General features: G+C 35.3%; 1 protein-coding gene across 1 annotated transcript in view; it reads left to right on the top strand.

Moving 5' to 3' along the window:
• Window positions 1–9,411: 9,411 nt before the first annotated feature.
• Window positions 9,412–22,392, top strand: part of LOC132554263 (ATP-dependent DNA helicase Q4-like) — a 198,791-nt gene continuing 185,810 nt past the window's right edge. The window contains exons 1-6 of the mRNA XM_060218571.1: window positions 9,412–9,433; window positions 9,783–9,823; window positions 10,822–11,982; window positions 14,754–14,851; window positions 18,021–18,214; window positions 18,353–18,517. Of these exons, the coding sequence (XP_060074554.1) occupies window positions 9,412–9,433; window positions 9,783–9,823; window positions 10,822–11,982; window positions 14,754–14,851; window positions 18,021–18,214; window positions 18,353–18,517 (1,681 nt within the window). The remainder of the gene's footprint in view (window positions 9,434–9,782; window positions 9,824–10,821; window positions 11,983–14,753; window positions 14,852–18,020; window positions 18,215–18,352; window positions 18,518–22,392) is intronic.

Genomic DNA, 22,392 nt, shown 5'->3' with positions numbered 1-22,392 from the left:
GGAATGCCTGTCATGTTGTCAGTTCAAATAAAGTTATATTGGTTTGCCTGTCATGTTGACAGCTCACAGTGCTCCAGATAACTTTTTGACATGTGGGGTTTTCACTCCTACCTTTATAAATTGAGGGGTTTTTTCACCCCTGCCTTCATCAAGTGTATGGGTTTTTCCATATTAGGGTAACACTGAATTTGTAAACATTTTTGACAGCGCCATATTTGCTATGCGACTGGTTTATAATCACGATCAAGAAAGCGCTTGTTACAGTTTCGTTTACTTGATAAGTGTCTGTTTGACTTAGATTATTGAGTTTTCTAACTGTTATTGGGGGAATGCCTGTCATGTTAATGACGCAAATCTTATTTTTTTCCTAGCGTGAAATTAGAAATATTGTGCGTGAAAACGCATTCACGCAGGCTATCTGGAGCACTGGCTCATATAATGTTATAGGAGAATGCCTGTCATGTTGGCAGTTCAAATAAAGTTATATTGGTTTGCCTGTCATGTTGACAGCTCATATAATGTTATAGGGGAATGCCTGTCATGTTGACAGTTCAAATAAAGTTATATTGGTTTGCCTGTCATGTTGACAGCTCATATAATGTTATAGGGGAATGCCTGTCATGTTGACAGCTCATATAGTGTTATAGGGGTATGCCTGTCATGTTGACAGTTCAAATAAAGTTATATTGGTTTGCCTGTCATATTGACAGTTCAGAATGTATTATGGATGATCACTCATTGTATCTACAGTTAAAATAGTGTTATAGGTGATCTCCCATCGTATTGAAAGTTTAAATAGTGTTATAGGGGAAGGGCTGTCATATTGACAGTTACAAAAGTGTTACAGGGGATCACCTATCGTAATAACAGTAAAAAAGGTTTTCTAGAGATTACCTGTCATGTTGACAGTTAAAATAGTGTTTTAGGTGATCACTTGTTACACTGACAGTTACAAAAGTGTTACAGGGGATCACCTATCGTAATAACAGTAAAAAAGGTTTTCTAGAGATTACCTGTCATGTTGACAGTTAAAAATGTGTTATAGGTGATCACTTGTTACACTGACAGTTACAAAAGTGTTACAGGGGATCACCTATCGTAATAACAGTAAAAAAGGTTTACTAGAGATTACGTGTCATGTTGACAGTTAAAAATGTGTTATAGGTGATCACTCATTGTATATACAGTTGATTTAGTTTTGTAGATGATAACCACTCCATTGAGAGTTAAAATAGTGTTCCAAGTGATCACCCTTCATTTGAATGTTAAAATAGTTATACAGGTAAATTAGTAATATCCCATCATATTGACAGTTAAAATAGTTTTCCAAGTGCTCACCTGTCGTAATGAAAGTTAAAATAGTTATACAGGTAAATTAGTAACATGCCATCATATTGACAGTTAAAATAGTGTTCCAAGTGATCACCCTTCATTTGAATGTTAAAATAGTTATACAGGTAAATTAGTAATATCCCATCATATTGACAGTTAAAATAGTGTTCCAAGTGCTCACCTGTCGTAATGAAAGTTAAAATAGTTATACAGGTAAATTAGTAATATCCCATCATATTGACAGTTAAAATAGTGTTCTAAGTGATCACCCTTCATTTGAATGTTAAAATAGTTATACAGGTAAATTAGTAATATCCCATCATATTGACAGTTAAAATAGTGTTCCAAGTGCTCACCTGTCGTAATGAAAGTTAAAATAGTTATACAGGTAAATTTTAAATAGTGTTGTATATATATATATGTACTGTGTTGCCCATGTCTGCCCCTCTTGCATTCCTCCAAGTCTTAATATCATTTACTTCAGAAACTGCATTTCATAAGGTGATTTTGATTAAACTTTCCAGTGACACCACTCTGATGACTTCTGGGAGGAAATGATTCACTTTCTAGCCCACCATCTGATGATGGTAGGCTGTTCAAATTGATCAGTGTCTGGCATCATCCTTTCGTCTGTCCTTAATCAATTCTTTTTAGATGCTGGGCGTCTATAGTCATCATCAGATTTGTAACCTGGAACCTCATTATTTCATCAAAAAAAAAAAAAAACCTAACATATCTACTTTCGCAAGAGGAATGAAATGTTTTTTGAAGTTATTTCGTGAAGTAGTTGATGCTATTATGAAACATGTACATAGGTACATATCTCATAAAAGAATACCTACGTGTCTGTTTGAAAGAAAATGGTTGGCCAATCTTGTAGTTGTCTCCTATTCTCCTCCGTTTGAAGTGTTTACACGCTTAATAGCATGAGAAGTCTTTATTCTATGAGTGAACTAAAATTGTTAAATTGTCTTCTCTCTTCTTTTGTCTTAAAACTGGAAGTGTGTGTTTTGTTTCATTTTCAATGACATGTCCATGCTCTTAGTTAACTAGTTTCTTACACGATGTATCAGATAGTTAATCAAATGAAAAACTATTGTAAAAGTATTGAAAAGGGTATTATGACAATTCATCGAGGATGGTCAATGAAAATTTTGTTGAAACTTTTTTTTACAAAAGGATACTCCAATTAAAACTTGCTTTGTATGTTGATACAGTTGCAATCTTCATTCATAATCATAGGCGCGAAATGACAAAGAGTGAAGAAGATATATTTGCAAACTACCTATAGCTAGATGTGATCAAAACTGTGTGTAGATTTTGTCATGTATAAGCTAATAAAGGTTAGTAATGATTTCATGATGGTGACAATTCTGATTGTGTACCATCACGAATTTACGTAATAACCAATATTTCGTAATATGAGTATTGATATACGGAGAACTGATCAGTTTATCAGGTACACGGTGTATTTTTAAAAACAAAATGTACTCAAATACACCTTGAATTGTATAATGTTGTTGGTCACAAAAGCAGTTAATCATATAACCAATGAAGTAATGGTAAAGAATTGCTCTGTTTTCAATTACCAATTATAATAACTGTTCATTGATGTTGAAATCTCCAATAATTCCCATGAATGATAATGAAATAAAAGTGTATGTGGTTAATAGGGCATTTTGACAAGTGCTTTTTTTTCAGTTTTCAAGACACTTTGCATCTTATGGCCATCACCCAGATCAGCTGTTCTCTTGCTTGCCTATTTATAGCCAGGACCGCATCTTACACAAAAAAAAAACCCCAACAATGCATGTATACCTCCAATAGCTTCACGGAAAGGATGTAAAATATGTTTGGAAATTAGTTAATGAAGTAGTGGATACCATTATTTTATAGATACATATAAGATAAATAGATAAAAAATCCCCACAAAAACGTTTTAAGATGTCGTGTTTTAAATGACAATTTGGAATTATTTCATGCAGATATTACTATGTTTTCTTTTCTGTTTGGAAGAAAAAATCATATCGTCTATACTGTTTGATTTATCTCCCTATATCCATACTTTCATAGTTTCTTATACACTTATTATTTTGTGATAACGTCTAAATTCCAAGGCAAATATTTTAGGTAATTCTATGGAAGATAGAAGTTTTGTTTAGATGATCATTCATATTTGAAAAAGGTAACCGATTTCCAATATAATTCTTTAACCGAAAGTTTGTATTTTAACTTAATTTTCAGTACGCCTACTACCACAGAGGTTTGGAGATCAATTTTTGACATGTTTTATCAAATAGACGTTAGAAAATTATATTTGTGATAACAATGAACTGATTAAAAAGTTTGTGAAAACTTTAATGGAAAACAACACTGACAAGTTAGATTTTCATGATAAATTCTGGTGGTAAGCTTAAGCTCAGTTCATAAGCATGGACAAGAAAATGATCGAGTGTGTGAAAGATATATTTCCTAAAGAAATAAACTGCGGTCGGCAAACTACATAGAACAGTCTTTAGATTACATCACTGTAATTATTTTGTTTACAAGCTCATGTTATGTCATAAGCCTATAAGCTCTAATTATGAATTTACAGCATATGATAAAGTACCTGTTTAAACACTTGGACAGCTATAGATCGGTGTGATTTTGTTCTTTTATCATGTTATAGCTGTCTCGTAAAATGATTTTGCATGTGTACAATCACAAACTAGGATTTATCAACTTGTTTTCTGTTGCAATGAAATCTATCGTGCAGTGGTCGTTGATTGTATCTGAAAAATGAAGGTGTAATTGGTGTATATGTTGACTTATAAATGGACAAGTTTAAAGATATTGGATTTTGATTTATTAATCAATATATACAGATAATTTGGAAGGAGCTCCTAGCTGCTGAAGTTTGAATAAGGCCTAAAACTTGTAGTCTTCCTCCTGCTATTTACCTCCACCAAATACTAATGATTCTGGTAAGGCTAAAGAGACAGCTTAGTCTCTAGTAAGACACTCTACCACCAGACTGAAGAGAAATTCTCTCTAGCCAAGCTAGAAAGGTGACTTTGTCTGCCCCCAACTTCTAGCATCAGTAGGACTCTTCAGTTAAAAACATACATTTTGTATTTGAGACCTAATAATGTGCAGTGCTCAAACAAGCTATGAACTGATGAAATGTTATTTGTCACTATTGTGAAAGATACTTTAAAAGAATAAAAAACAATAATTAATTGGATAAACCAGCCAGTAATTGATTGGTTGTCAGTAACCAGTTATAATAACTGATCATGGATGTTGAAATCTCATCTCATCCTCATGAACACAAAGAAATATCCAAACCTTCAGTGGCCTATAACCATGCACTACACTGCAGAAGGTGCATATTTCAGGGTCACACTTGACTGGACATGATGGGTTATATCTTCTCCAATCACACTCATCCACCATAATGATCATATATAGACTTTATCATCACTGTATGTCTTTAACCTTCATATGATATATGTATAATCAGCATGACCAATCATTATTAATTATATGCCATTCTATATTGATACATCACTTCCTTTATGCCTTTATTTTGAAACACATCATACACAGCATCTATGAGTGTCTTTTATACCTTGATTATTGATTTTTCTTTAGAATGCACAAGATGGATCTTTCTCAAATTTTGTTCGTAGGTACCTCTTGGTTCATAGTTGTGGCCTTTTGATTTTTGAACTGGTTAGAAAAACAAAATGGCTGACATACAGCCATCTTGGATTTTGACAAAGAAAGTTTGTTATTTTATATTTCTGAGAAGCATATATGTAGATACCTCTTGGTTCATATTTGTGCCCTTTTGATTTTTGAACTGGTTAGAAAAACAAAATGGCTGACATTCAGCCAGCTTGGATTTTGTTATCTTATATTTCTGAGAATCACCAGGTGAATATCATACTCTGTAAGTAGGTGTCTCTTGGTATGTAATTATTCCCTTTTAATTTTGGGACTGATCATAAAAGCAAAATGGCTGACAGATGGACATTTTGAATTTTGACTGTGAAAGCTTGTTATCACTTATTAGCTCCCTACTGGGACACAGTAGGGACTATAGTTTTGTATTGTGTCAGTCTGACCTTCTGTCCTTCCAGCCTTCCTTCTGTTATCTGGTTCAGACTCTATCTCCTTTACTGCATGTCACTTAAACTTCATACTTGTGAGTATGGGTTCACATTGGTGAGGAGCTGTATCTTATATTAAAGGTAGGTCTGACCTAAATTTTGATATTTGACCTTAATTAAAGAAAAATATTGTACAAGCTCTATCTCCTACACTACTTGTAATTAGAGCTTCATAAATGGAGTATGGGTTTACCTTGATTACTTAGACCTACAGTATGACTTGATGAAAAAGTTTGTTTTACATAAAACTCTACTTTTAATAGGTAATTTGTTGAATTCAGATTTTATGTGTAGGTCCCCTTTTGTCCCTAGCTGTGCTATTTTGATTGTTTGACTTATTAGAACATTGAAGGTTTGTTATCATTTTTTCTTGATAAATATTTTATGGATGTTTCATATTCATGGAATTTTCAAAGGAGCAAACAGAAGAAAGAAAAGAGATAAGAAAAGATAAAATTATTGAAGAACGAAATAAAAGATAAAAAATTGAAGGCATCAAGATACCTCTGGGATATCTTGTATTGGAATTTATGTCACTTCCATGTTCAAGAATCTACATAAGCTTGGTAGAGCTTTTATTATGATGGCACTAAGAGGACAAATATTGTTTTTGGTGTTGGAGGAGAACTTACAGGGGAAAACCAATACGTTGGAGGAGTTTAAAGTTAAAGGTTCGAAGGTCAAGTTCCTCGTTACAATTGACAGAAAGTTATCTAATATGCACAAGGGCATGGGATTTCATGTTTGACTGACATTTTTCTGGTTGTCTAGTCATGTTGATATCATTAGTCAAAATTCTTATATTCGAAAACAATTTGTCAAGGCTTAAAACAATGTAATCAAATTTTATAGACGGAATAAAAAAAGTGTCAGTTGCATGGTAAATGAGTAATGATCTGTCCGCATACAGAGCATTGTGAGAGTTCCAAGGACATTTTGTCTTCCATCAACGTCGGTTGATATTTATATTAATATCCAATGAAGTTTTCAATGTACAGACTATCTTATATTGACTCTTGCCGCCAGGGACATCAGGGACATGACAGTCATATATGATTTCTCTGTATTTAATAATTTGCTCTGCAGATTTCATCTATATACATTTTGTTCTCTTTTCCAGACATGGATGCAATATGTAGTCTGAAGAAAATCCTGAAACATTGGGAAACTCATTTCTACAAAATTCATAATCGGAAACCAAAGCAGGTGACATCTGTTTGTAATAAATTTGATTTAAGCTCTCTAAGTGACAACAATTCTATATTGATTACAATTCATCTTACTCCCCAATAAATAAAACTTCAGTCAAGAAATCGGTTTGTTTGTAACGTCCATCTCTCACCCTGTAGGCCTGTTTGTTGTTGTAGTACTGGCCTTGGCTAGTTATCATGTTGTTCTTGGATTTTATTACCTATTTTTCTGATATTAATGTTTATCTTCAGCGATTGATACCAAAATTCTACTTCTGACATAAAATATCCTGTTGTACGCTTTTTAATTATATTTAGATGTTTGGTGATTTTTGTTCAGTAGAAATATGCCTTCTATATTGTTGTCGTGACAGCTGATCATGGCCTGTTATCAATTAAGAAAAAAGTTGTTGTCTAACTATGTATATATATTTGTATTTCATGAAATTGAATTTGTTTGTTGTTTGATGTTACTTAACATCCTTTCAGTTTCAACATCATCACACAACCAAACACAAAATATAGCCAAAATGTCAGCCAATGCCCCTTGGCCACTGTAAACATTATGACATCATCAGGATTTGTCAGTAATGTATCTTTTACATGAATAAATGAACAAGCAACGAAATGAGAGGCTATGTTTACCTATATGTGAGTTTGGTATTGTATCGGAAGCCACATGTATAAAGTATTGTCTGTATGTAATTGCATTAGAACTATATAAATATATAATAAGCTTTGTTCAATTACCTCATTGGAGTGTTTCTTGGATGTAATTACCTTAAGACAAGTCAAAGACGTGTCTGAAGTGTGATTAGGACTGCCATTGTCGACGAGGTCAAAATGGGGGACTCTCGTCAAAACATTTTAAAATGACATTTTATAAGCGACTGAAAATATTTTGATGAAAATTTCACAGCATTTAATAGATTCTTCCTTGTAATTTTAAGTTTTGTTGACTGTTTTTTCAGGAAGACATTAGAGATGCACCAGATGACATCAAAGGTACTTATCTTGCAGTAAATTTCAGAAAATACGGAAATTTAAACAAGTGTTATCTACTTTAAAAAAGAAAATGCCTATTTGTTTTTAATCAAGTTCCACAGTATTATTACTTATACAGAAGAGTTATCTTTGTTGATGGAACTTTTTTCGGTCATTGATTAGAAATTATTGATTCTCATCAAGTTTAACTTTAGAATTGTCTATTGAGAAATGAATAGACGATGTTATCAATGTAGTTTATGGAGAAATGAATAGACAATGTTATCAATGTAGTTTATGGAGAAATGAATAGACGTTGTTATCAATGTAGTTTATTGAGAAATGAATAGACAATGTTATCAATGTAGTTTATTGAGAAATGAATAGACAATGTTATCAATGTTGTTTATGGAGAAATGAATAGACGATGTTATCAATGTTGTTTATGGAGAAATGAATAGACAATGTTATCAATGTAGTTTATGGAGAAATGAATAGACGTTGTTATCAATGTAGTTTATGGAGAAATGAATAGACAATGTTATCAATGTTGTTTATGGAGAAATGAATAGACGATGTTATCAATGTTGTTTATGGAGAAATGAATAGACGTTGTTATCAATGTAGTTTATTGAGAAATGAATAGAGGATGTTATCAATGTAGTTTATGGAGAAATGAATAGAGGATGTTAACAATGTTGTTTATGGAGAAATGAATAGAGGATGTTATCAATGTAGTTTATGGTGAAATGAATAGAGGATGTTATCAATGTAGTTTATGGAGAAATGAATAGAGGATGTTAACAATGTAGTTTATGGAGAAATGAATAGAGGATGTTATCAATGTTGTTTATGGAGAAATGAATAGAGGATGTTATCAATGTTGTTTATGGAGAAATGAATAGACGATGTTATCAATGTTGTTTATGGAGAAATGAATAGACGTTGTTATCAATGTAGTTTATTGAGAAATGAATAGACAATGTTATCAATGTAGTTTATGGAGAAATGAATAGACGTTGTTATCAATGTAGTTTATTGAGAAATGAATAGACAATGTTATCAATGTAGTTTATTGAGAAATGAATAGACAATGTTATCAATGTAGTTTATGGAGAAATGAATAGACGTTGTTATCAATGTAGTTTATTGAGAAATGAATAGACAATGTTATCAATGTAGTTTATTGAGAAATGAATAGACAATGTTATCAATGTTGTTTATGGAGAAATGAATAGACGATGTTATCAATGTTGTTTATGGAGAAATGAATAGACAATGTTATCAATGTAGTTTATGGAGAAATGAATAGACGTTGTTATCAATGTAGTTTATGGAGAAATGAATAGACAATGTTATCAATGTTGTTTATGGAGAAATGAATAGACGATGTTATCAATGTTGTTTATGGAGAAATGAATAGACGTTGTTATCAATGTAGTTTATTGAGAAATGAATAGAGGATGTTAACAATGTAGTTTATGGAGAAATGAATAGAGGATGTTAACAATGTTGTTTATGGAGAAATGAATAGAGGATGTTATCAATGTAGTTTATGGTGAAATGAATAGAGGATGTTATCAATGTAGTTTATGGAGAAATGAATAGAGGATGTTAACAATGTAGTTTATGGAGAAATGAATAGAGGATGTTATCAATGTTGTTTATGGAGAAATGAATAGAGGATGTTATCAATGTTGTTTATGGAGAAATGAATAGACGATGTTATCAATGTTGTTTATGGAGAAATGAATAGACGTTGTTATCAATGTAGTTTATTGAGAAATGAATAGACAATGTTATCAATGTAGTTTATGGAGAAATGAATAGACATTGTTATCAATGTAGTTTATGGAGAAATGAATAGACATTGTTATCAATGTAGTTTATGGAGAAATGAATAGACGATGTTATCAATGTTGTTTATGGAGAAATGAATAGACGTTGTTATCAATGTAGTTTATGGAGAAATGAATAGACAATGTTAACAATGTTGTTTATGGAGAAATGAATAGACGATGTTATCAATGTAGTTTATGGAGAAATGAATAGACAATGTTAACAATGTAGTTTATGGAGAAATGAATAGACGATGTTTTGAATATTATTTTTTTTCCAGATGCCTATTTACAGTACAATAAACATCGTAAGGAGGAGAAGGTAGGTTGTAACAAGGTGTCAGTAGTTACTGTATGGGGAATCTTTTTGATTCATTAGTTAGTTAATTGAGATACAGTGATAGCAGCTCCAAAAACTGGCTGCCTTGATTTACACACACAAACTGGGATTCTACAACGGCATCAACAGAGGAACCAAAAACTCAGTGAAACCCTACTTCCTTTAACATAACTTGAATATACATGTATTTGTATGTCATTGTTTAATAAGAACATTTCTGATGAAGTATTTAAGGTCAATATAGAGAAAACTTAACTTGTGTTCAAATAGAGGTACAGTATGTTTATTGTCTTAGAGTAAATTATAGAATAGCAGGAGGGTACAGATGAACATACAGTGACCTGTAGTATGTGACATATAGTCTGTGCTTCACTTAGTGTGACCTGTAGTATGTGACTTGTAGTCTGTGACATATAGTCTGTGCTTCACTTAGTATGACCTGTAGTATGTGACTTGTAGTCTTTGACATATAGTCTGTGACATATAGTCTGTGCTCCACTGTGTGTGACCTGTTGTATGTGACATGCAGTCAGTGACTTGTAGTGTGTGACATATACTCTGTACTCCACTTTGTGTGACCTGTAGTATATGACTTGTAGTATGTGACTTGTAGTGTGTGACTTGTAGTATGTGACATATACTCTGCTCCACTGTGTGTGACCTGTAGTATGTGACCTGCAGTCTGTGACTTGTAGTCTGTGACATATACTCTGTGCTTCACTATGTGTGACCTGTAGTATGTGACCTACAGTCTGTGACTTGTAGTCTCTGACATATAGTCTGTGTGTCACAGTGTGTGACCTGTAGTATGTGACCTGTAGTATGTGACTTGTAGTCTGTGACATCTAGTCTGTGCGTCACAGTGTGTGACCTGAAGTGTGTGACCTGTTGCCAGTTGATCGTGAATCAGTGACATAGTTTTTGATTTGTTATTAGTGAGCTGAACCCTGTGATGTCTGATTCATTTATTTTCTTTTCAGAGGAAGAAAAGTTCATCTGATTGCAAATTTACAGATATAGAAAATGAAACGGTTACCTTAAATTCCACTAAAAGGTCAACATTGGTTAAGGACGAATGTGCATTAGACAACATAGTTACAAGTGAGAATAAGACTTCTAATTATGAAGATGATGAGGAGTGTGAAGGGATGTCAGCTGACACACATCTTGAAAATAAAGGCACTGATAAAACATCTGAACAACCAGAAATCTGGGGAAGACAGTTTGATAAAAAACTTTCAAGTTGTTCTGTAGAGAAGAAGCCCAAAAATAAACCCAAGAAAAACAATGTTTACTTGAAAGGCCTGAGTAGCAAATTGTTTGCAAATTCCAAAAAGTTTGGTGAAAAAGAGGCAAAAGAGCAAGCCATTTTAACACGACAATGGAAACAGTCAATCCACCCAAATGTAGCCAAAGATACACCACCGGCTGAACAGGAGGAAAGTTTTACTTGTTTTAGTGATGAGACAGACACCACAGACCCTGTCCAAGAGACTGATCCAACGGAAAATAAAAACATGGAATCCTCAAAGTTTGGGATGTTTAGAAAAGCAGTTTCTGTTTCAAGTCAGAAAACCTGTATTGTTCCGAAGCCTGATATAGAAGACGTCATTGTTTATAGTAAATACAGTACAACTTGTAAGGTGAGAAGTGAAATTCCAGTACTGCCAAGGTCAGTCAAGGACAAATACGATTTCAGAGAATCAAAAAACGATGAAATTGATGGTATTGCAGGTAGCGAGAAATCAGAATTCAGTGAGAATGTTACCACACTACAAAGATCTGCACCCAAGCAACCTAGATGTAGAAAACTGAAAAAAACATCTTGTCAGAAAGATGTAGAACAGTTACACTCATCAGAACTTTGTAATGACTCAATGGAATCAAATGTTGGTTCTCAAGCTCTATCGAATTGCGGAGATCAAGAAATGGAAGTTGTACCTGTTGTTCCGATGAAGAAGACCTACCAGAAATGGACAGGAGAAACAGTGACACCTGACTGTATACCTGTGGATCTTGGTGAGGATAAGATGGAGGTTGAGGATATTCCAGTCATTTCTAAACAAGACAGGAAGCGAAAGAAAGACAAATGTGAAGAAGGGGCACCAAGAAAACGGAAAAAAGCTGAAATTGATGAAAATGTAAATATCTAACTGTAGTGATATTTTTTTTATATCTTTTTACAGATTCTGTGATAACTGTTCCCTGTGGTTGTGTGGTACAGATTCTGTGATAACTGTTCCCTGTGGTTGTGTGGTACAGATTCTGTGATAACTGTTCCCTGTGGTACAGATTCTGTGATAACTGTTCCCTGTGGTTGTGTGGTACAGATTCTGTGATAACTGTTCCCTGTGGTTGTGTGGTACAGATTCTGTGATAACTGTTCCCTGTGGTTGTGTGGTACAGATTCTGTGATAACTGTTCCCTGTGGTTGTGTGGTACAGATTCTGTGATAACTGTTCCCTGTGGTTGTGTGGTACAGATTCTGTGATAACTGTTCCCTGTGGTTGTGTGGTACAGATTCTGTGATAACTGTTCCCTGTGGTACAGATTCTGTGATAACTGTTCCCTGTGGTTGTGTGGTACAGATTCTGTGATAACTGTTCCCTGTGGTTGTGTGGTACAGATTCTGTGATAACTGTTCCCTGTGGTTGTGTGGTACAGATTCTGTGATAACTGTTCCCTGTGGTTGTGTGGCACAGATTCTGGTAACATTCCTGTTTCCCTGTAGTTATGTGGTACAGATTTTGGGATAACTTTTCTGTTTTTAGGTCACCTGAAACAAAGTCTCCGGGTGACTTATTTCAACCCCCTTTTGTCTGGTGTCTGGGGTTGTAAACTTTTAACATTTTTTGACTTCTGCTGGAAAACTCTGGAATTGATTTTAATGAAATTTTATAAAAACCTTCCATAGCTTAAGGAAAATTGTAAATTAAATGGTCCCCAACCACCAGGGGCCTGAGAGATGGGGCAAAAAAGGGTCAAATTGATTGAAGCCTCAAAAATCTTCTCAAATTCCAGGTATAGTAGAATTGAATACTCTTAATTGATAGAAATGCCTTTAGATGCCTTACCAAAATTATAAATTTCATGACCCCAGGGTCCCACATTTTCCCATGGGTAGGGGATAAAATTGATAAAAGTTTATATAGGAAAATCCCATTTCTGAACCTTATTTGGTTATTTTCTATTGGAAATCGTTCAAACCTAGATAGAATTATTAATGTAAGATGACAGTTTAATGAGATGCATATATTGACTTCGGCTGACCCCCAGAGTCAAATTGACTGTAATTTCTCAAATCCCAGGTATGGTAGAATCAAATGCTCTTCATGGATGGAAAGGCCTCCAGATGCTTTACCAAAAATGTAAATTTCATAACCCTAGGGTATTGCATTTATGCCAAGGTAGGGGTGACAATTTACTATAATTCATATAGAAAAACTACATATTTGAGCATAATTTGTTTATTTTCTTTCAGAAAGAGTTCAAACTAGGTTAGAATTTATTTCTTATTAGTATAAGCCTACTGTTTGATGAGATGCACATATTGACCTTGACTGACTTCCAGGGGCTGATGGGCGTGGCCAAAAGTTGTCAAATTGACTGAAATTTCAAAGATGTTCTACTGTTCCTGGATGGAAGATTTTATATAGGAAAATTCAAATCTTAAGCGAAATTTCTTTCAATTCAAACTTGGTTAGAAACCTTAGCATGGGACAGCAATTAATGTATACATTATACACAATTTACATCTGTATTATGTGTAAAATATAATTAAGTTAAAACACATTTTTAAAGTTATTTCTGTGACATGTTACAAGAACCATTGTGACTCAAGTGACTGTTAAGGCCCTTGGGCCTCTTTTTCTGTTTTCTCTGTAGTAACGTGGTACTTCTGTTTCCCTGTAGTTATGTGCTACTTCTGTTTCCCTGTAGTTATGTGGTACTTCTGTTTCCCTGTAGTTATGTGGTACTTCTGTTTCCCTGTAGTTATGTGGTAATTCTGTTTCTCTGTAGTTATGTGGTACTCCTGTTTTCCTTGTAGTTATGTGGTGCTTCTGTTTCTCTGTAGTTATGTGGTACTTCTGTTTCCCTGTAGTTATGTGGTACTTCTGTTTTCCCTGTAGTTATGTGGTACTTCTGTTTCCCTGTAGTTATGTGGTACTTCTGTTTCCCTGTAGTTATGTGGTACTTCTGTTTCCCTGTAGTTACGTGGTACTCCTGTTTCTCTGTAGTTATGTGGTACTTCTGTTTCCCTGTAGTTATGTGGTACTTCTGTTTCCCTGTAGTTATGTGGTACTTCTGTTTCCCTGTAGTTATGTGGTACTTCTGTTTCCCTGTAGTTATGTGGTACTTCTGTTTCCCTGTAGTTATGTGGTACTTCTGTTTCCCTGTAGTTATGTGGTACTTCTGTTTCCCTGTAGTTATGTGGTACTCCTGTTTTCCTTGTAGTTATGTGGTGCTTCTGTTTTCTCTGTAGTTATGTGGTACTTCTGTTTCCCTGTAGTTATGTGGTACTTCTGTTGGTACTTCTGTTTTCTCTGTAGTTATATTGTACAGATTTTGTGGTAATTTTCAGCTTCCCTGTAGTCGTGTGGTACAGTTTTTGTGTTAAAATTTCTGTCTCCCTGTATTTATGTGCTAAACCTTTTTAATGGCAACTTCCTGTTTTCATTTGTAGGTATATGATGCAGATTTTGTGGTAACTTTCCTTTTACCCTGTAGTTATGCGCTACAGATTTTGTGGTAACTTTCCTTTTACCCTGTAGTTATGCGCTACAGATTTTGTATACCTTAATTACTCTTAAGACATATGAAATATGTTCTGTGATATTTCTTTACTTCTCTTTAGACATGTGGTACATGTTCTGTGGTACAAGTTCTGTGGTATTTCTTTGCTTCTCTTTAGACATGTGGTACATCTTTGGTGACTGGTGATACAGAAAATCAACCTGGTGGCGGAGACAGTATTCCTGCCAAGAAACAATCCTCTGCTGGAGGAGGGCGGTAAGTCCTGTTTACAAGATTACACCACTTATTGGCAGAAGTAAGACAGAAATTATCTAGTGTAATCCTTTTATCTATCACTTTAATATTGCTATGGGGGTTTTTCTTGTCTAAACCATACTTTAAAATACTGAATAATGTGATAGTTATAAAACGGATAAGATGGAATAGATCGAAATCAAAATAAGCACCTTTCTATTTTATCTTGAAGCAAGATATTTCAGTTGAGTATATATGCAGTTAAAGGATAGACTTCAGTGATATGGTAAGTTTCTGATATCTCGAGACCGGGTCTGTTCCATGAGGTGAACATTGTAGGTGTGATTTAGTAACAAACTCCACACACCAATAAACTGATTGAATCCTCTCTTTATATAAATTATTACCTTGTTCTATATATAGAATATGTCCTTGATCTGTATATAGAATATGTCCTTGATCTATATATATCATTACCTTGTCCTATATATAGAATATGTCCTTGATCTATATTTAGAATATGTCCTTGGTCTATATAAATTATTACCTTGTTCTATATATAGAATATGTCCTTGGTCTATATTTAGAATATGTCCTTGATCTATATAAATCATTACCTTGTTCTATGTATAGAATATGTCCTTGATCTATATTTAGAATATGTCCTTGATCTATATAAATCATTACCTTGATCTATATATAGAATATGTCCTTGATCTATATATAGAATATGTCCTTGATCTATATAAATCATTACCTTGATCTATATATAGAATATGTCCTTGATCTATATATAGAATATGTCCTTGATCTTACTTCACTACCTGTTTTATATAATTGTGTGAAACACATTTTTAAAAAAGTGTTTATTTTGATCAGCCTTTTGTGACATGAATTGAAAGACAATTGTAATGAGTTTCATCAATGTCATACAAAAATTCATAGAATGACATAAACTTTTAATGGATGTGGGTAATTTATTGTGCACAATGATATCAGATTACATTATGTTACACAAGTTCCCAATACAAGGACACTGACAAGGATGTATTCCCTAGACAGCACTCAATCAACTAATAGATACATTTAGCATTGCCAGAGCTCTTACAGGAAATTTAGAGAGAGGTGAAAATTTACAGTGTTTAATGTCTCAGACAAGCTTAACACAACTGAAAGACTATCATAAGTGATTCCAACTTGTAGAGTAGATCTGGCATCACTCTCTCAATGTTCTGACAAGCTAATGGCTGCCTGTAAAGCAATGTAGGAAAAGTCTTAGAGCTTACATTGTATTCAGTATCATAACAGTTATTAAAATGTAATATCGGGACATGGTGTATATATGGTAGTTGACTTATGTTGATCATGACTGAATGATGAGCCTTTTTATAATACTAGTATTGGTATAAATGACACATATCATGCCCAACAGTGTGTCACTTGACACAGACAACATCTAATAAATATTCACTGTTATTCTTGTTGTCCAGTATGGCATAAGATTTGATAATTGTTGTATGTATTTCTACAAAAAACACATTAAGTTATTTGACAATGTTTTTTGGACCTTGTCAGAGATAGATGTTCCATCAAACAATTTCTGACATTTTCAGACAGATTCAACAGGCTCAGGAGTTGTCAGAGACAGATGTTCTACCTAAAAGGATCAGGAGTTGTCAGAGATAGATTTTCTAGCTAACAAGTTCAGGATTTGTCAGAAACAGATTTTCTAGCTAACAGGTTCTGAGGTTGTCAGAGACAAATTTTCTACTTAAAAAGTTCAGGAGCTGTCAGAAACAGATTTTCTAGCTAACAGGTTCAGGAGTTGTCAGAAACAGATTTTCTAGCTAAAAGGTTCAGGAGTTGTCAGAGACAGATTTTCTACCTAAAAGGATCAGGAGTTGTCAGAGACAGATTTTCTAGCTAAAAGGATCAGGAGTTGTCAGAGATAGATTTTCTAGCTAACAGGTTCAGGATTCGTCAGAGACAAATTTTCTAGCTTAAGGGTTCTGAAATAGTAGGAAGTAAGAGGGAAAATGAAGGGAAAAGATCAAACTAACTGGTAGCCAATAAAATTCACGTTGGTGAGTGTTACAATCCCAATGTGTTGTTTCAGCTAACAGGTCCAGGAGTTGTAAAAGATTTATTTTGAAACTGATCAGTTTATGCCTGAGCTGTGAGAGATCAATTTCTTTTTATCTAATATATTATGTAGTTGTCAAGGATTTTCTAGAGTAGTATTTGAGTCGGTTTTCATATGCATTTTTTAAGGTATATGTTGCACTGTTGACAAGTTTTTAATCTGAAGAAATTAACTCATACTTATACATAATCACAAGACATGTTTACTTAATGTTGCCAATTTTATGAAGTTATTGATTTTCTTTCTGGACAGAAAATCATTGATTTTCAGACTTCAGACTTCTATATGGTTAAATATGTTGGCTTCAGACAGTATGGTGTACTTTAATAGCTCAGCAAATAATATAAAATATGTATTCCTTATTTCGCTTAAAGTGCAAATTTAAATGTAGTCTAACACAGATTGTTTCTAAAAAAGTCTCCTCTGTCTGTGTGAAGGATTTCATTGGCTGTATAACGGTTTTCATATTGTCAGTATAACGGTTTCCATATTGTCAGTATAACGGTTTCCATATTGTATAATGGTTACCAATGTCTGTATAAAGGCTTATATTGTCAGTATAAAGGTTTCAATCAATTGTCTGTATGTAGGTGAACATTGTCAGTATAAAGGTTTCTGTTGACAGTATAACTGCTTCCATTGTCTGTATAAAGGTTTCAATCAATTGTCTGTATAAAGGTTTCAATCAATTGTCTGTATAAAGGTTTCAATCAATTGTCTATATAAATGTTTCAATCAATTGTCTGTGTGTAGGTGAACATTGTCAGTATAAAGGTGAATATTGTCAGTTTAAAAGGCAGCAATCTCAAGGATGGTGAAGATGGTTGGCCTTTGATAATTTTGTAAGTCTTTCCGTCCTTCTCTCTGTCTGCAAATCAACTAGAACTTGTCTTGATAAACTATAAAATTACCTACAAGTGTTGGATGGCAATTTCATGCGTATTGATGGTATGCACACTTTAATTCTCATTTACTGTGAGGGGCCCGGAGTAGTAAAGGGGCGTGTCACAGTTATGCAGGAATTGTCACAGCTGTTTTTGTTGGTAGGAAACTCACTCAGGACAACTTTGTGCGTCTTAATATGAAAGTGAAGACCTACAAACGTAAGGGAGGGAAGGGAATGACCGGACCACAGCACAAACGCTTTATGTGGAAACAAAAGATGGCTGCTCGCAGTGCCAGTAGGGGAGACAACTGCTTCAAGTGTGGACAGCCTGGTCACTGGGCAAGCAAATGTCCTGGTAAGTTTGAAATCTATTAAAGCCAAAAATGTAATTTATGTCAAGAAATTTTGGTGAAAATTTCAGGAAAATCGTGAACTGGTAAAGGCATCATTTGATAGCCAAAAGGTTATTATTTCAATGTTTTATTGTAATAAGGTGGTTCCTCAAAGTCTGGTAAGATGGAGGGAGGCGATCGACATGAGGAACCAATTAATGAAGAAGACTTCCCAAGTCTGCATGAGGCAGCCATGATGGCGAAGGGAATCAAGAGATCAGAGGACAAAACAGGGAAGAAAATGATGACACAACATGATAAGAAAGGTAAGTCAGGATAGAATAAATTCTGGTGTCATATGATAGAGAGGGTAGGTTGATATAGAATAAATTCTGGAGTCATATGATAGAGAGGGTAGGTCAAGATAGAATAAATTCTGGAGTCATATGATAGAGAGGGTAGGTCAAGATAGAATAAATTCTGGAGTCATATGATAGAGAGGGTAGGTCAAGATAGAATAAATTCTGGTGTCATATGATAGAGAGGGTAGGTCAAGATAGAATAAATTCTGGTGTCAGATGATAGAGAGGGTAGGTCAAGATAGAATAAATTCTGGAGTCAGATGATAGAGAGGGTAGGTCAAGATAGAATAAATTCTGGAGTCAGATGATAGAGAGGGTAGGTCAGGATAGAATAAATTCTGGAGTCAGATGATGGGTAGGTTAAGATAGAATAAATTCTGGAGTCATATGATAGAGAGGGTAGGTCAAGATAGAATAAATTCTGGAGTCATATGATAGAGAGGGTAGGTCAGGATAGAATAAATTCTGGAGTCAGATGATGGGTAGGTTAAGATAGAATAAATTCTGGAGTCATATGATAGAGAGGGTAGGTCAAGATAGAATAAATTCTGGAGTCAGATGATAGAGAGGGTAGGTCAGGATAGAATATATTCAGGTGTCAGATAATAGAGAGGGTAGGTTGATATAGAATAAAATCTGGTGTCAGATGATAGAGAGGGTAGGTTGATATAGAATAAATTCTAGTGTCAGATGATAGAGAGGGTCGGTCAATATAGAATATATTCAGGTGTCAGATGATAGAGAGGTTAGATCAAGATTCAAGTCTAATGTCTGGTAGAAGTATTGCTTTTTAACATTTCTTGGATTGTTAACTCTTTTTTTATTTAATCTCTGCAGGGGTGTTTAGTTCTACTGGGGTGTTTAGTTCCACTTGGGTGTTTAGTTCTACTGGGTATTAAGTTCTACTGGGTATTAAGTTCTACTGGGGTGTTAAGTTCTACTGGGGTGTTAAGTTCTACTGGGGTGTTTAGTTCTACTGGGTATTAAGTTCTACTGGGGTGTTTAGTTCCACTTGGGTGTTAAGTTCTACTGGGGTGTTAAGTTCTACTGGGTGTTAAGTTCTACTGGGGTGTTTAGTTCCACTTGGGTGTTAAGTTCTACTGGGGTGTTTAGTTCCACTTGAGTGTTAAGTTCTACTGGGGTGTTAAGTTCCACTTGGGTGTTAAGTTCTACTGGGGTGTTAAGTTCCACTGGGGTGTTTAGTTCCACTTGGGTGTTAAGTTCTACTGGGGTGTTTAGTTCTACTGGGGTGTTAAGTTCTACTGGGGTGTTAAGTTCTACTGGGGTGTTTAGTTCTACTGGGTATTAAGTTCTACTGGGGTGTTAAGTTCCACTTGGGTGTTAAGTTCTATTGGGTATTAAGTTCTACTGGGGTGTTTAGTTCTACTGGGGTGTTAAGTTCTACTGGGGTGTTTAATTCCACCTGGGTGTTAAGTTCTACTGGGGTGTTAAGTTCTACTGGGTATTAAGTTCTACTGGGGTGTTTAGTTCCACTTGGGTGTTAAGTTCTACTGGGGTGTTAAGTTCCACTTGGGTGTTAAGTTCTACTGGGTATTAAGTTCTACTGGGGTGTTAAGTTCTACTGGGGTGTTAAGTTCTGCTGGGGTGTTAAGTTCTACTGGGATGTTTAGTTCTACTGGGTGTTAAGTTCTACTGGGGTGTTAAGTTCTAATGGGGTGTTAAGTTCTACTGGGGTGTTAAGTTCTACTGGGTGTTAAGTTCTACTGGGGTGTTAAGTTCTACTGGGGTGTTTAGTTCCACTTGGGTGTTTAGTTCTACTGGGTATTAAGTTCTACTGGGTATTAAGTTCTACTGGGGTGTTTAGTTCTACTGGGTATTAAGTTCTACTGGGGTGTTTAGTTCCACTTGGGTGTTAAGTTCTACTGGGGTGTTAAGTTCTACTGGGGTGTTTAGTTCCACTTGGGTGTTAAGTTCTACTGGGGTGTTTAGTTCCACTTGGGTGTTAAGTTCTACTGGGGTGTTAAGTTCCACTTGGGTGTTAAGTTCTACTGGGGTGTTTAGTTCCACTTGGGTGTTAAGTTCTACTGGGGTGTTTAGTTCCACTTGGGTGTTAAGTTCTACTGGGGTGTTTAGTTCCACTTGAGTGTTAAGTTCTACTGGGGTGTTAAGTTCCACTTGGGTGTTAAGTTCCACTTGGGTGTTAAGTTCTACTGGGGTGTTTAGTTCTACTGGGGTGTTAAGTTCTACTGGGGTGTTAAGTTCTACTGGGGTGTTTAGTTCTACTGGGAATTAAGTTCTACTGGGGTGTTTAATTCCACTTGGGTGTTAAGTTCTACTGGGGTGTTAAGTTCTACTGGGTATTAAGTTCTACTGGGGTGTTTAGTTCCACTTGGGTGTTAAGTTCCACTTGGGTGTTAAGTTCTACTGGGTATTAAGTTCTACTGGGGTGTTAAGTTCTAATGGGGTGTTAAGTTCTACTGGGGTGTTAAGTTCTACTGGGATGTTTAGTTCTACTGGGTGTTAAGTTCTACTGGGGTGTTAAGTTCCACTGGGGTGTTTAGTTCCACTTGGGTGTTAAGTTCTACTGGGGTGTTTAGTTCTACTGGGGTGTTAAGTTCTACTGGGGTGTTAAGTTCTACTGGGGTGTTTAGTTCTACTGGGTATTAAGTTCTACTGGGGTGTTAAGTTCCACTTGGGTGTTAAGTTCTATTGGGTATTAAGTTCTACTGGGGTGTTTAGTTCTACTGGGGTGTTAAGTTCTACTGGGGTGTTTAATTCCACCTGGGTGTTAAGTTCTACTGGGGTGTTAAGTTCTACTGGGTATTAAGTTCTACTGGGGTGTTTAGTTCCACTTGGGTGTTAAGTTCTACTGGGGTGTTTAGTTCCACTTGGGTGTTAAGTTCTACTGGGGTGTTTAGTTCCACTTGGGTGTTAAGTTCTACTGGGGTGTTTAGTTCCACTTGAGTGTTAAGTTCTACTGGGGTGTTAAGTTCCACTTGGGTGTTAAGTTCCACTTGGGTGTTAAGTTCTACTGGGGTGTTTAGTTCTACTGGGGTGTTAAGTTCTACTGGGGTGTTAAGTTCTACTGGGGTGTTTAGTTCTACTGGGAATTAAGTTCTACTGGGGTGTTTAATTCCACTTGGGTGTTAAGTTCTACTGGGGTGTTAAGTTCTACTGGGGTGTTAAGTTCTGCTGGGGTGTTAAGTTCTACTGGGATGTTTAGTTCTACTGGGTGTTAAGTTCTACTGGGGTGTTAAGTTCTAATGGGGTGTTAAGTTCTACTGGGGTGTTAAGTTCTACTGGGTGTTAAGTTCTACTGGGGTGTTAAGTTCTACTGGGGTGTTTAGTTCCACTTGGGTGTTTAGTTCTACTGGGTATTAAGTTCTACTGGGTATTAAGTTCTACTGGGGTGTTTAGTTCTACTGGGTATTAAGTTCTACTGGGGTGTTTAGTTCCACTTGGGTGTTAAGTTCTACTGGGGTGTTAAGTTCTACTGGGGTGTTTAGTTCCACTTGGGTGTGAAGTTCTACTGGGGTGTTTAGTTCCACTTGGGTGTTAAGTTCTACTGGGGTGTTAAGTTCCACTTGGGTGTTAAGTTCTACTGGGGTGTTTAGTTCCACTTGGGTGTTAAGTTCTACTGGGGTGTTTAGTTCCACTTGGGTGTTAAGTTCTACTGGGGTGTTTAGTTCCACTTGAGTGTTAAGTTCTACTGGGGTGTTAAGTTCCACTTGGGTGTTAAGTTCCACTTGGGTGTTAAGTTCTACTGGGGTGTTTAGTTCTACTGGGGTGTTAAGTTCTACTGGGGTGTTAAGTTCTACTGGGGTGTTTAGTTCTACTGGGGTGTTAAGTTCTACTGGGGTGTTAAGTTCTACTGGGGT

The sequence above is a fragment of the Ylistrum balloti genome, unplaced genomic scaffold, assembly GCF_031769215.1.
Source record: "Ylistrum balloti isolate Yb309-2 unplaced genomic scaffold, AGI_CSIRO_Ybal_v1 Utg370388, whole genome shotgun sequence".
Lineage (NCBI taxonomy): Eukaryota > Metazoa > Mollusca > Bivalvia > Pectinida > Pectinidae > Ylistrum > Ylistrum balloti.
Note: the sequence above shows the minus strand (reverse complement) of the source record. Positions and strands in the feature narration are given on the sequence as shown.